The sequence below is a fragment of the Rhagoletis pomonella genome, unplaced genomic scaffold (assembly GCF_013731165.1).
Source record: "Rhagoletis pomonella isolate Grant_MI unplaced genomic scaffold, Rhpom_1.0 Rhpom_scaffold_00013, whole genome shotgun sequence".
NCBI classification, from domain to species: Eukaryota; Metazoa; Arthropoda; class Insecta; order Diptera; family Tephritidae; genus Rhagoletis; species Rhagoletis pomonella.
Window position 1 is genome coordinate 20400208 of NW_023458567.1, and position 16098 is coordinate 20416305.

General features: G+C 36.2%; 1 protein-coding gene across 1 annotated transcript in view; it reads right to left on the minus strand.

Annotated features, from left to right (window-relative positions):
- The window catches only part of LOC118748951, a 106524-nt gene that overhangs the window by 30816 nt on the left and 59610 nt on the right, over positions 1 to 16098 (minus strand). The window contains exons 2-4 of the mRNA XM_036483715.1: positions 5864 to 6188; positions 5713 to 5789; positions 5401 to 5636 (exon numbers count right to left, since the gene is read on the minus strand). Coding sequence (XP_036339608.1) covers positions 5401 to 5636; positions 5713 to 5789; positions 5864 to 6030 — 480 coding nt within the window. The 5' untranslated portion in view covers positions 6031 to 6188. The remainder of the gene's footprint in view (positions 1 to 5400; positions 5637 to 5712; positions 5790 to 5863; positions 6189 to 16098) is intronic.

Below are 16098 nucleotides of genomic sequence, written 5' to 3' on the forward strand. Positions count from 1 at the left end.
CACCAGGCAGCAATATCAAATGCGTCGGTCGCAACAAGCCCAAGGTAGACCCCACACGTCCCGCACCTCTCGTATCGCGACCAGCCTCGCAAGGCGTACGAAACTCGTATAACTGAACTGCAACGGACTCCAGAGCAAGATTGAAGAGATAGTAGTCTTTATTGGTCGCCGTGGCATATTGAAAGCTGCGGTCCAAGAAACGAAGTTGCGCCGCCTACAATGTTCTCCGTAAATATCGCGAGCGATATAATGGTGGAGGTTTAGCGGTCATCGTACACCACACAGTGCAGTATCGGTTTCTCGAAGACACCGACCCGAGTGCATCACCCTAGAATATCAGGGCATAGCTGTCCGGTCAGGCGATGTCGAGCTCGAAATATTTAACGTCTATATACCCCCTATCACCTGCTGCCAGGCAGGATATCACCCTGACATAGGTGCGCTACTCAGAGGTTAAAACCGAATGGTAGTAGGTGACTTCAACGCGTACCACGGTCTTTGGCATTCCAGCCTGGCAAATGATCCTAGGGGAAATCTATTGGCTGACCAGATAGGCGATTCGACGGGAAGAACACTTGAAGTCCTGTAACTTCGCCTCTGGTGTGATTAAACTCTGGTCAACCGTGAGGTCCTTGTCCAATCCGACGAAGAGCGTATCTAACGGAGGTCCTCAACCTGTCAATGGCCACTCTCATCATTCCTGATGTGTGGAAATCAGGGAGAGTGGCCACACTGCTGAAACCGGGAAAACCGCCAACAAAGGAGACCCTTATCGCCCGATAACGCTACTTTCGCCGGTCACGAAGACACTAGAGGCCCTGCTACTCCCCTACTTCACTTACTACTTGACCCCAGCGAAGTATCAGCATGGCTTCCGTAAAGTACACAGCACAACAGCACTTAACGCCATAAACACCCAAATAACTGGTGGACTAAACCACCCCTGTAAGAGAACGGTCGTAGTAGCGTTGGACTTGTCAGAGACGTTTGACACCACCGCTCCCACAGGGACTCAAGCGGTGGACGGCTGATTATATGAGTGATCGACAGAGGTCAGTAATCTTCAGAGAGCAAACCTCGAAACCTAGAAGAATAAAACAGGGGTCCCACAAGGTGGTATTCTCTCCCCCTAACAGTTTAACTTCTACATCTCGAAGCTCCCTCAGCCGCCAGAGGGAGTTTCGCTGATCTCATACGCTGACGACTGCTCGATATTGGCGTCTGGGAATGGAATTGATGACCTCTGCTCAAAAGTAAACGGCTATCTCTCCAGCCTTTCTCGCTTCTTCACTGCAAGGAGCCTAACACTCTCCCCAACGAAATCAACGGTGACCCCCTGGACGAAGGAGGCTAGAATTAGGCATACACGTCGACGGCACACCAATACCGACAGTAAACAACCCAAAAGTTTTTGGGGTCACCTTTGATAGCCTGTTCTCCTTCTCCATGCACTCAACCGCAATTGTCAACAAAGCACAGAGCCGCAACAAGGTCGTCAAGTCGCTCGCTGGCAACCCCTGGAGCAAAGACAAAAAAACGTTGCTGGCAACATACAAGGCCATTGACCGGCCGGCACCCGTTTGGACGCCGGGGACTAGTTGGACGCAGTGGACGAAGCTACAGGTTTGTCAGAACGCCGCATTCCGGACAGCGACTGGGTGCCTGCTGATGTCGCCTGAGCACCACCTACACAGCGAGACCCAAGTGCTCCCCGTAAAGGAGCACAACAAAATGCTGTGTAAGCAGTTTCTGGTGGGGTGCGACGGAAGTGAACACCCCAATAGACCTTTGCTAGAGGAGCCTCCGCCCAGGTATGTCAGGGGCACCTATTTGTATACAAGAACGCGGTCCAGACATACGTAGATCAACCACTGGACCCGATGACGTACCGACGAGCGATCAACGACGAGGCGACTCCCCGCCTAGAATACCGTGATCGAATCCAAATCACCACCTGTAGAGAGAGACCCGCGTTAGACGGGCACAGTTACGGTCACAGCTATCTGTCTAGACTCGACCCCAATATCCCCAATGAGTCCCCGGTATGTGGAGACTCTCCGCTCGACACCAACCATCTCGTCACATGCCAGGTCAATCCTACTCAGCTGACACACCTCTCCCCTTGGATCGACCATATTGAAACATCCCGTTTCCTGGGCCTAGCGTTAGTTGAGCTTGACGACGGCCCTTATTATGAGCTGCATTCGATTTTCGATCTTCGCTGGCTATCGAAGATCGAAAGTGAAATTCGTATTATGAGCTATGCAAGCGTGTCGAAATTTTCGTTGAGTATCGAATTTTCTGTCGAACAGAATTTTGCTTTCGATGGTGTAGCGAAGTGTTAGAAAATTGTGAAAAATGTATGATTTTGTATATGTTTTCTTACATTTTGGCGGCTAGACACTAATTTTAAACAATTTTTATTAATTTCATGCAGTTCTAACATCGTGAATACTAAACACAAGCTCGAAAGGCTGGTTTTACTTGTGAAAGAAAATCCAATACTCTGTTGGCACGATCTCTGAGAACAAAATCGTAGCGCTGTTGATAGTTTTAAAATATTTTAAATAGATTTGGCTCACAAACGCCTCTTTAGATGGTCGGAACTTTTTAATGAATCCGTAGACAAATTTCTTAAATATATTTTATATCAAAATATATTCGAAAGGCTAATAAACTTAAACTCTCTTAAACATTAGCTACTCCTGGCCAGTTTACTAAGCTCTCATCCTCTGACGAATCGTTGAACCAGAACTCGTTGTACTCATTTTACCACGTTTTTATAAACTTGCTTTCTTTTTTACTTCATTTTAATTAGAACAAATTTACATAAATATGTATAAGCACACTATTTAGTTTGCTCGATTTGTAAACAAAGCTTCTCAGCGGTGAAAAATATACTATTGTGAACAACCTAAACGAGCGAAATTCACAATAGCGCTATTCTTCATCGAATGAACGCCATAATACCAAATGAAAATTCGTTCGCTCAGCACTTTCGACCACAGTCGAAAATCGAACGCAACTCATAATAGGGGCCGACAATGATTGAAGGATGAACCGAAATAGGCGGGGTTTAGTAGTGCCGCTACAACGACAACAACAACCCCATTTGCCCTTCACATTACGGCATATTCTGGTCTGAAACATGGGGCTGACGGCGCGAGGTACCAAGACAACTGGTTAGTCCCTACACGGCAGTTGGGGAAGGGAAGCCGAAGAGCGAGAGTTTGGTTGCTCACGTAAGGTCCGTTTAGCCGTGAGGGTTCTTCAGGTGCAAGGGGCACCGGCGTACTGCGCGAGTTGTGAACAGCAGTGAAGGTTGTGTTTGCCGTATGGCTTAAGCCACAAGGGTCGCATACCAATTGACCCACTCCCTGTGTGAAGTAAGTTCAGAATAGGTTCTAGTCATTCCAGCACATGAGAATGCTTTGAGTCAGTATTACCACTGCATTTGAAAATGAAAAACAAAAAGTTTTGCAATTCCTATTGTTCAGCGGAAGTCTATATGTAACGGCCTGATCTTGCGAAACAACGCTAAGTTTCCTGAAAGGCCTGGTTAATGCTGCATCTAAGTTTAAGTTAAGTTAAGTTTAACAACAAATATGTATCTTTAAAGTCATCCTTTTTTAGAATAAACAGGGAGACTTCTTGTGCTGTGGTCTTCCATTATTTTCAAGATGACAATATAAATTGTTTTTCAATTGAATCTAGCTAATGATTGACCCATCTCCGAAGTATCTCATGTCTCACAAGAAAGGTTCTTTTTGCTCTTTGTTGAGTACATAGCTTAGTTACATTATATTACTTGTTTAAGTCGAGCCATCAACCCGGAGCCTATAATTGGTCTTACGATGGCGGCATACAGGGCACTATTATAGTTCATACAAGTTTTTTAATATTGTTTACACTTCAATTTCAAATTATTTATGTAAGTAAATATTAGTTGCGTTCGACACAAGGCAAATGCATATATAAATTGGCCTTGGTTTGACAGCACAAAAATTTGTAACATTTTTTCTTATTCGATAACTCCAAAAAATTATCCATCACTCAAAAATTTACATTTTGGTGGAAAAGAAACGTTCATTTCAAGGCGAATTTATATGTAGGTGTATTTGCGTATTCTTCAAGCAGAAAACTCTCAACAGCAAAATTCTAATGAATTTTTATCCGTTCTCTCTCAAAGAGAGAAATGTTTGCAAAAGAACGCGAACGCAAAACTAACAAAAACCTGCAAGTTTTTAGTACAGCTGATCGAAATTTTGTTTACATAAAAAGCATAAAACAGAAAATATGAAAAGAATATAAATTAAAACTTTGCCTAAAGCAATTTACTAACCAAACATAAGTAAATGAGTGTTAGCTTTCTTCCGATACATTTGCAGTTATAATAAGTTGTTTTCATATCTTGCCAAGATATGACTTTGATCTGCTATTTTTATTGCTGGCAAAAAAAAAAATCCAGCATAAACTAGCAGCTTCTCATCAAAATTAAATGTCAGTTTGGTCTCTCGATTTCCCCTACTTTGCTGGATTTTTGTGTACGCCAACAGCAAAAACTAATCAATAAGCGAATGCACCTTTCGCCTCACGGCTTCGTGTGTCAAATTGAGAAATTTTGTTTGCATTTCCACACACATGCTTACAGATTTTGACAATTTATGCCGCCAAAGCAAAAACAAAATACATGTAAATTTTTGTTTTTGTACTCCTGTTCACCTAATATTAATTCGCCTTGGTTCAATTTGTGCTGGAAAAACTTTACGACAGCAAAAATTATCCATCAGGAATCATATCGAGCCCTAACCGCCAAAATAACGTAAGCGACATTTTTTTCAAAATTTTATTTTTGATGCAGAAATGCATCTAGATGCTCTAGGAATATTTCTGCATCAAAAAGAAAATTTTGAAAAAAATGTCGCTTACGTTATTTTGGCGGTTAGGGCTCGATATGATCTGAAAACATGGTTGATTGATATTTTCGAATTTTGGTTGCCTGCTAATATAACTATATGAAAGTGCCAACTAGTTTTTGCTACCAGAAATGTTCCTGGCGAATATTCAACGTTCTTTTTCTTTTATTCTTCCATTGCGGTCAGATAAAAATCAGCTTGTTTACAAACCAAACATTAACAAAGTCAGCTGGTTTGTCTTCTTCCTCCTGTTTTTGCAGAAGGCTCCTCATTTTCCGTTCGTTAACTTTTTGGTTTTCCTCTCATTTTGGAGAGGATTCTCGCTTACGCTCTTGATTTGGATTGCTAGCTAATGATGGCTAATTTTGTTATCGAACACAACTATTATGTGTTGAACTTGCCATCACAACTTTTACTTAATTGTAACAATTGCCAATCATATTTTTACGTAATAAATCTGCAATGCAAAAAATTGTCAACCTACCCCACTTCTGCGTTTATTATTGTAGTCAGTATTACAACTGCCATTGTTGTATTCATTGTCATAGTAATCGTTACTGCGTCGTATATAAGTCGGACCCAATATAGCCTTTACAATACTATCTGGACGATCGTTGATAATCAGCAAGTCTGATGCAACAGCTTTACGCGTTAAGCGCTCGGCGATCTCAACATCGGAGGGGAACTTCTCCATGAATTTATTTTTGGCATTATATAATGCTATACAATGAGATAGAAAAGATTAATCTTTCAATAATGTATTTTATTATTAAGAAATGTCAAAGTAAACACTTACCAGTACCCTTTTTGATGAACTCATCTTTTTTGCTGCATTGGAAAGGAAAAATTTGCTTTGCACTCTTTATATATTCACTAAAAAAATTAAAGAAAAATCCAGATTAGAGTTTTGTCGCATTGGCTTTCACAAGAAACACGTTTCTACTTACTAGGCATCTTCTTGGAAGAATTTCACAACGCAATATGGCTTCTTTTTTAAGTGTTTTAGTAGTCCTTCTGGCTGGCGGTGCACATCGGTCACTTCGCCGGGCCACCAATTGTTGCCCAGCTTCACCCAAACGATGTCGCCATCCTTATAAACGCGATCGTCTGACATTTTTGCAGCGAATGCGCGCTTATATCATTAAACGGTCAATCAGTCAAAGCGCTTGACACTTGTGTACTCTTACTTGCTGATTTCGTGTTGCAAATTTACTTCAAAGCGCATCTGGCCCTTAAAAAATCCTCGGAGAATGTTTCACATGATTAGTTATTCTGAAAGTAGGAAGAACAAAGAAGCGAAAATTTTAATATGTACATAAATAAATAAATGTGATATTAGAGTAATATTAATTAATAATATAATATAAAATTTTAGTTTCTTGCAGCTAAGTTAGTGTGTAAAAGTTTATGAGTGTTTCTTATTTTTTATTTTTTTTTCCTACCAATTTAACTTAAAACGCAGTAGTAAATGCTTGCATAATTATAAATTTTTCAGAATTGTGTTAATATTGAGTCATATTTAAGCATTATTCGCACTCGGACTGTTTTTTTACCAAATACAATAATTTCATAACTCGAGCTCTAATTTAAAAAAAATAATAATTGGTCCAAAATTATTAACTCGGTGAATATATAAGAATAAGAAGAATACATACTTTCACCTAACTTAAATGCCAGCAATAAATGAAGAGTAAAAATGTATTTACGGATTAATTTCATAGTTATTCAGAATTGTCTTCCATACTCACTAACTTCTTAAAATTCTGCTTTATGAGCCATTTGAATACCAATACAGAATAAGTATGAAAAATCCTTAAATACATTATTAGTATTAACTTATTTGTGTCAATCAAGTTGAATTTCTAACTTTGCTTTATTCAGAGATTTCGATAGCGGTCATTCATATGTACACTAACTAAAGTGGTCCAAAAATGTATGTACAAAAATAGGGTCGGATTTTTAATCCCGCCACCACCTAGGATTGTTCTATACCCAAGAAAACATAAACCCATAATAAAAAAATTTAGGGAGTGCTCAAAGCACTCAAAGTTTTCCATATATTTTATATGGAAAACAAACTTTTCTTAGAATTAGTGTAGAATTCTTGAAAATCAAAATAATCAAACTTGAAAAATTGTCATCCAAATTTCCAAATTTTTAATCAGAATATTTAGAAAATTTTCGGGTATGCTATTTTGTAGCCCATTCAAGTTTAGTCTAATAAAGTGCAAGTTTCAAGGCGCTAATAATTACCGTTGATTTTTTTGGAATTTTTTTTTTTTTGTGGAGGGTGTTGCGTATTTTCTTGTTGGAGTTCTGACAAAATATTTTTTTATTTTCACTTTTATTTCAACATAAATAGATTGATTAAAAGAAAAATGCTGATAAAACTAAAATATTTCACGCAAACAGGGTTGAAATTTTAAAAATCTTGCCCGTATTTTCTTTGTAAGTGTTACTAGCTCAGCTGATTTTGTGTATGTGTTTCGCCGCACGGCTTCCGATATCAAATTGAAAAATTTTGTTTGAATTTCTACACACACTCTTACAGATTTTGACAGTTTATGCCGCCAAAGCAAAAACAAAATACATGTAAATTTTTGTTTTTTTTGGACGCCTGCTATCACCTTATATTAATTCGCCTTGTGCTCAGTAGTCGAAAAAATGATAGCCGCACCAAATTTTGACAAGTTTTAAAATATTATTTTTGTTGTTATTTATTTTTGGTTAGTTTTTTATAGTTCATTCTTTACCAACATCCGTATAAATACAAGTTTAAATGCAGTGTCAAACGATTGGGAATTTCCCGAAATTTGGTGCAAATCGTATACCAATTGTGTGAATGCCCAAATATTTTTCTTTATCCCAATCACGAAAAATAATTTGTTGAAATCAGAACACCTTACATTTATTTACGATGTTTTAGTCATAATTTAGAAGTTTTAAGAATGTTATTTTGCTCTATAACTACGTTGAATTCAGTGGTGATAGTCACTTTTCTATGTTAGGTCATTTAATCGAGTAATATCAAATTAAAATTTTAAAATTTTCGATGGCTCTGAAAATTCGTATCGGAGGTTTTTTTTTACCGAATTTGATATTATTTTTTGCGATCCGACAAATATTTATTACAGCTTTCATACAAAAAAAAAACATCCAAAAAGGAAAGAAAACGGCCAAAAACTTTGATTTTCGCATGGAAATGGCCCAAAATTGGTTGGATATATGTACATTTTATTTCTTTTTGCTGTAATTCAACAATTTTATTGATCTTGAAAAACTATTGTCGAAAAGTAACAATAATTTATAAAAATCGTAGAATGGCCTCAAGCTCAATAAAACTGTTCAATATAATTGTTACAAGGCCATAAATATCAAAATATCAAAAACCAAATAACTTAAGGGCGAGCATACCTAAAAGTTAAATCTTCTAAAAATATAATTATTAACAAAAACCAACAAACCACATGATCAAATGTGAATTGCAGCGGAATAGCTGCGCTTGATTGTAGTTGGCTCACATGAAAAAAGTGGAAAAAGCAACAACACTTTATAAGGCGAACTTAGCACAGTGCGTAGGCAACTGGCTGAGTCAGCTGGGGTCGTTGGATCGAATCTCAATTGTACAAGTTCCATTTCTTGAAGAGCGCTGTAACCGGATTTTAACCCATTCCGAAAAATGAAACCAAATCCTTTTCAAGGACTTCGCCAACCTTTGCTGCCAAAATGGGTTATTATAATACCCGACGAATCTAGCGGGGGTTTATTGTTCTTTTTCAACGGAACTGGAAACTCAGCGTGCAACGCGGTCCTGGTCACAACTTTCCGTATGCTTTTGAGAACAATGAATTTTACAATGATTTTTCTAGTAAAATGTCTAAATACTAGTTAGTTTTCTTTTCGATTATAAAAAATGTTCCCTATCAGTATTAGCAATGATTCGTGATTTAAAGATTGTACAAAGATTCCAGATTAAACAGAAACCCTTCAGTGGGATGCGAAACAAACTGGCGAAGGTTTTCATTATTTTTTATAAGGGAAGATTTTCACAATTTTTGTTTTTTTTTAAGCTGATTTCATTTTAAATATAAATAATTAATTTTGCCTTAGCAAATGCTTTTACTCGAATTTTTCAAACTAATTTAAGTGAAAAGTATGAAATTTTAAGTAAAAACAGTTGCTTATTTTTTATGCTTACGGCCCATTGTGTTACTCAATTGACAATTGTCAACTGAAAGTTTGTATGCGATATAGAACTCGAGATCAGTGAGCCTTAAAACCTAGCACGTTTAAGTCTTAGGATTTTTTCCTTATTTCTAGAGAAATTTACAGCCCGTTCGACAGCTACCAACTCTCAACGTTTTGATTTGACGTAAAATTCGTGTCTAGGGTGTCTAAAACATTAATTAGTCGACAGCTGTCAAGTGTTAGTGTTGAGGTCTGCGCGTTGATGTTGTCACACAAAGCGGAGGGACCTACAGTTTTACGCCGACTCCGAACGACGATTATATTTTAAGCTGTTCTTCATGGTAGAAATACACTCGGAGGTTTGCCATTGCCTGCCGAGGGGCGATCGCTGTTAAGAAAAAACCTTTCTTCTACATTTTTTGCGATTTTGCTTTGACCATGGCTTGAACCTAGGACCTGCGGAGTGGAGCGCGCACTGATAACCACAGTGACCGGATTTAGCATTCGAAAAATACTACGATCCTGCAGTTTTACTATAATCCTAACAGCCCTTCTAATTGTTCGCGTAAAACATGGTTTCTGCGATTACTGAGACGGTTTATTTGAAATCTGGACTTTTCGAATATCGAATGAACCGAATATTTTTCCGAACAAACCGGTTTCTTCATTTCATACAAGTCTTGGCCTCTCAATAAAAGTTTTGAGTTGGCTTTTTTCAGTTTAAGGGAAACAAACCCTTAAATGGAAAGATCTACACTTTTACCCAGCTACACTCGGAGGTTTGCTTTTTTTGATGTTGCTGTCACCAGAAATTGAACCATGGACCTCCCGAATAACAGTAGGCACATCCAAGCACTCGGCTACGGCGAAAAGCATTAAAAAAAAAGTTAAAATAAGACCAAACGTAAATTTTTCATTGATTTTTATTTCTTTTGCGTTTGATCTAAAAAAAAAGCTTTGAACTTACTTTACTTTTCTAAATAAACGCGGTATGTATTAAGGCAGAGGTGCTCAACAAATTTAAGTTACTGAGCCAAACGACAACCACATCAATACCAATTACAACAACATCGTTCTGGGATTTGCAAAAAATATTTCAACCCCAAAACCAACAAATCAATGATACAAGCATACAGCTGAGCAAATACATACAAGTCAAGGTGAGGCAGCAGCGAATGAATGTCGATCGATTTTGGTCCGGCTTGTTTTGCCGAATCAACGCTTGAGTTGTTTGTTTTGCTTGTGTTTGTTGTAAGTGAGCCAATGTGAGCCACAGTGGTGTTGTTGTAAGCCTACTGAATGTCGATCATTTTTAACGGTGAACATTTTGCGCATTGTGCTTCCACGATTTTTGTGTTTGTTGTAAGTGAGCCAAAGTGAGCCACAGTAATGTTGTTGTGAGCCAACTGAGCCAACTGAACCAATTGAGCTACTGGATGAGCAAGCCTGTATTAAAGGTAAATTTTTGGTAATGACTTCATATATATTTTATTTTTTTATTTATTTTTATTGATCTTAATTTTTTTAACTCTTAATTTTTTTTATTTATTTTTTTAATTTAATTTTTTTTTATTTAATTTTTTTTTTATTAATACTGCAAAAAATACGATGCGGACATAAGGAAAAGGAAAAACAATACAGCACTAGCACAACATGTAATAACGAGCGGTCACACAGCTGATCTAGTTAATACACAGAGTACTTGAAGGAAACTGTGTTTTCACTTGCACCAGCACCAGTTAGACCAACCAAAGCCTATACAAGCAACAAAATTATTTTTTTTTCTCAATTTGTAATTTTTTTTAATTTTTATATTTTTTTCTCAATTTGTAATTTTTGCTAATTTTTATTTTTTTATTTTAATCTATTTTTTTTAATTTTTATTTTATTTATTTTCATTTTTTTTTTATTTTTGTTAAGTTTTAATTTATATACATCTTATTTTTATTATTAAAACAAAAAATAAATTTTCGTTAAGGGGCTTAAAATCACTTTAAATTTTCGTCGCTCAAAGAGTTAAGTTGGAATCACACGATTGCTGCAAATGCACCAATCTGGCACATTTTTATTGTGCTGATTTGACGCACAATAAAGAAATGGCCCTAATCAAATTCTGTGCAGTCACACCATTGCCTGATTTTATACAATTGTTGTTGCACCCGCTTTATGTTTGATTGGGCACAATATGCACAATCGATGTCCGCATGAGCCGATCTGTTGTGAGATCACACGATTGGGATATAAACTAAGGCAATAATTGACGCATTACGGCAATCGTGTGATCTGGCATTTACCGAGGTTTTCTTGCCGGTCAGTTTATTACCCATATGAGTTTTGGTAAGTGGCTTAGGAGTTAGTGTGATATTTCCTTACAGTTGAATAAAATTAATCTTTATAATAATAATATATAATAATATTCAGCATGTACAGGGTGGCGGCGAAAAAATGTTACCGAGGTTGTGTTTTTTTTTTTTGAAAAATAAAAGGATCCTTTGCGAAAAAGGTATTTTATTGTTAACTTTCGCGCAAGTCTTCGTCGGTTAATTTATTTCACATCTTCTTTAACCATAGGCTAATTTTCTTCATTTTGAGTCCAGAAATCGAGTAGACTCGAAACTGGTGACTCGGACGGCTATTCATTCGACCAACCCTATACAGTTTTTATTTTTTCTTTCTTTTTTATGCAAAGCCTACGAAAAAAATCCCCGGAAAAAGCCTTGCGTGCCACAAGTATTTATCGCCCAAAGTTTACAATGGTAGAAAATGCAAATAAGGATTAAAATTTTAAAACTAATTAATAAAGTTAAAGTTAAATCTGTGGAAAGTTAACAATAAAATACTTTCTTTGCAAAATCTATAAAGGAACATTCTATTAAAAACAAAAACTGCGTGACAGTTATTCGTCGCCACGTTGTACATACATATGTACATATGCTTGAAAGATGGAAAAATTCATATCCACCTATGCGTTGAGTTGTTTTTGATAACCAGATGAGAGTTCATGTAATTTATAGAAACTAATTTTCAATATATTTTGTATTTTTCTCGGCATCTGAGCCCACAACAAGTGCTTGAATGCATCTGAAAGATAATAAGATGGAAACTCGTCGAACTCTTCGCATTATCACAAGTAGGCGATTGCAAAATACCTATATATGTACTACATATACATGTACATACATATATACTTGTCTGTACTTCCAACTGCTTACTCACAAAATATAAAACCACTTTAATTGCTTGACAGCCTTTAAAGACATTTAATAACAAAATGGCCGCAATCCTCCTTCTGCACGCACAAACCATAATATGTAATTTCATTATGGTCTCAAGGTTGAAGTATTGGATTTCATTTAGTAATATCGAAGTAATTTTTTAGGGTGAAAACGCAGTATAAAATGTGTGCCAACACAAAAACTGGTATGGAAGTGTACAGTCAGTGCCAAATGTAAGTATACACCTTGTTCTAATACAATATTCACACTTATTTTAGTGACAAAATTTCCACACTTTGTATAAAGTTCAAAAAAATTCCAACAATTTTCACCAAAATTTCAAAATTTTTATTCAGAATTTCTTAAAATTTTCGAGTATGCAGTTTTGTAGCCCGTTCAATTTTAGTAAACAAAGTGCCAGTTTCAAGTCGCTAAAAATTACCGTTGATTTTTTAGAATTTTTTTTGTGGAGGGTATTGCGCGTTTTCTTCCACATAACGCAGGATCAAAATCTATTTTTATATGGAAGAAAACGTGCAACACCCTGCACAAAAAAAAATCTAAAAAATCAACGGCAATTTTTATCGACTTGAAACTGGCACTTTGTTTACTAAAATTGAACGGGCTACAAAACTGCATACTCGAAAATTTTCTAGAAATTCTAAATAATAAAAATTTTGAAATTTTGATGAAAATTGTTTGAATTGTTTGTGAACTTTATGGCTGCGTTTCTTTATACATTCCGGATAATCCCATTTCACAGCCGGAATAAACAGAATGCGTTTGAAATATACGTTAACATATCATAAGGAACGTTCTAAAGAATAAGTAAACAAAAAAGTTTATTCCAAACGTTCTGAAAGAATAAAGAAATACAGCCTATATAAAGTGTGAAGCTTTGATTTATATGGTTGTTGTTATAGAATAATCTATATTTTCATAAATAATAAATGAAAAATTTTTTTCTTGAAAATAAGTGTTAATATTATATTAGAACATCGTGTACACTTACATTTGGCACTGACTGTATGTATATGTACGAGTATATACTTGTGTATAACTGAATAAATTGGATTACAGGAAGATCCGCCACAAGTTAAAACATATACTACTGTGTAGAGTTTCTGATACTGATGGTTGGCAAAACGTGAGTTAGGGCTATGTTTATGGCTTAACATGTTCGCAACCGAGATCGGCAAGGTTATTTTCTTACTTTTTGCTTTTTTACCTTCATTTGCTGGTACTTACTATGAACAATTACCCCTCTCTCGTTTTTCCAGCAGGCGCAAACTGCAGTGAAGGATTGGATGAACTACTCTCCACTTAAAACCTAAAAAAAAACAGTTTCAATTCCCTAATTGGAATTTAAAGGGATTTGTCAAAACAAAGTGTCCAAACTCATAATGGTAGAAGTTAAAGGGTTAAACAAAACGCAAACAAATTTACTACAGGCCTCTGAAGATAAGAAATTTGTTAGCAATAGCGGTGGAGAAAATCGTTTTGGGGCTTGACTATAACGTATGGAAACTTTCTAAGTTTAGTAAAGCCCTTAAATGCCTCTAATTGTATGGTCCGACCCTTTCCAAAATGTTTTAGAGGTTATATGAAATTCAAGACTAATATTTATTTAGAGCACATACATACATACATATTTATGCACATACAGTGGTGGAAAAATAATAAGGACGCAACATTTTAACCAATTTTGTTTATTTAATATTTACTATTTTGTAAAAGTATAGCTCATTATCTGCCAAAAACCATTTAAATTCATGTTTCAAACCTTGTACAAATATTATAAAACAAAAATTTAGATACAATTTTGCAGTATGCAGTTTTATAACCCATTAAAAGTTAGTATTATTAAGTGCAAGTTTAAAGTAGCTAAAAAATCGTGTTGATTTTTAATAATTTTGTACACTTTTATAAAAAATAATAAATATAAAATAAACGAAAGATAAGTTAATAGTAAAAAAAATATTTTTAGAACCAGCTTTCTAAATATGAAGGAAATCGGACCATAAAAATACTGGTTTACCAAATATCTCGACTCCTGCAGCACCTATCGGCAACATTTTTTAAGGAGTTATTCCTGAAAGGAAAAGTGGCCTTTTTTTGTACTTAACTTCTTAGAACAATTTCAAATGTGATCAATTTTAAAATAAAAATCGTTTATTCCTTACTTTGATGGTACGCTACTTATCTACTTAGCTTTGTACCTTAAAATTAAGGAAGAGAAAACTTTTATTTTTATATTTTTTTGGGTGAGGTCAATTCTACACTCATGGCCTCAAATATGAACAAAATCGGATTACAAATACCGACTCCCGCGCCACCTATTGCATTAATTCATATATCGTATTGCATTGTAATGGGCTTCTGAGCCATCTGAAAGTTTCAAGTTTGTAGGTCATCGGGAAGTTGGTAAAAAATTTTATTGCAAGATTTGCTCTTAACAAACATACTTACATACATACAGAGCAAGTTAAATAAAAGCTTGTAAAAAATAGGCAACATTTGTTAACATGTCGCGTCCCTAAATACATATTTTTCCACCACCTCGTTTCTCTTCTGTGTCAACTGACACCAATTGGAAACGCCAAGTGAAGCCAAGTCTTTCTTCACCTGGTTTTCCTATCGTAGAGGTGGATGAGAGCTGGGGCGTTTTGTCTATTCGTACGACATGACCCAGCCAGCGGAGCCGCCGTATTTTAATCCGCCGCACAGTGGTATATTGAGGTGTTCGCCATCGCCAACGCACAAAGGAAGGTAAATCTAATAAGCAGAATCTTTCTCTCGAAAATTCCAAGAGCCGCCTCATCAGATGTTTTTGTACGCTCTTGTAAAAAATCATTCCTGCTACATCAGATTCGATGTTTGGCACTCGGAGTGTACTTACCATCTAAAGCACTGGAAGCGTGCTTTCTGTCTATAACAACATGATCGATTGGGTCTCTCATTTTTCGTTCTGGAGACATTCACGTAGCTTGCCCACCTTGGCGTGGACAATTCACGGCGACGGAGTGCCTCTCTCACCACAAATTCAACACCGAATTTTCGCTCTTTTACGTGACATTTATGGCCTTGCACCGATCATCGCGTTTCTTTGTCTTCATGAGGATATGAGCCGGACAGAGGCATCTTCCCCATTATGACATTCTTGGTGCATGTCTTCAAATCGTAGTTAGCGAGTTGCCATATCTTATATTGTGGAAACTTCAACCGAAAGAACGTTCGGAAGTAGTCAATTAATTTTATTTTGTGAAAACTTTTGTTCAATGGTACAAGCTTAAGTTGCGCCGGATTAGAGCCTTAGAACGACTGTCAGAGAAAAAATCGTTTATTGTACTCAGCTATTTTGTAAAGCTATCGTAAGCCATTTTCCAAGTTGTAAATTCTGTTTCTTCTGAACTATGACTCCAAACTGCAGGAATTTACTTACCTTTTTTTAAATAAAACTACACCACCGATACTTAATATAAGTAAAATATTTACTTCAAATAAAGGCGGTAAATTATATGAAATAACAGGTATGCTCAATTTTTTTTCGTTTAGTTATGCTCACAAAAAACTCTTTCCCCCGATCTAACTGAAAAAAATTTACTTTTAGGAAATGAGCATCTATGTACAGTGCACTCTGGGCACGCCCTGTTCACAAAATCCAAATTGTTCATATTATCAAGATCATATTATTCCATACAGGTTAATTGCTTTTTATTAAATTTTTTATGCATTTCATTCATTGCAGTCTTACAAAGTAAACAAATTTTTAATATGAG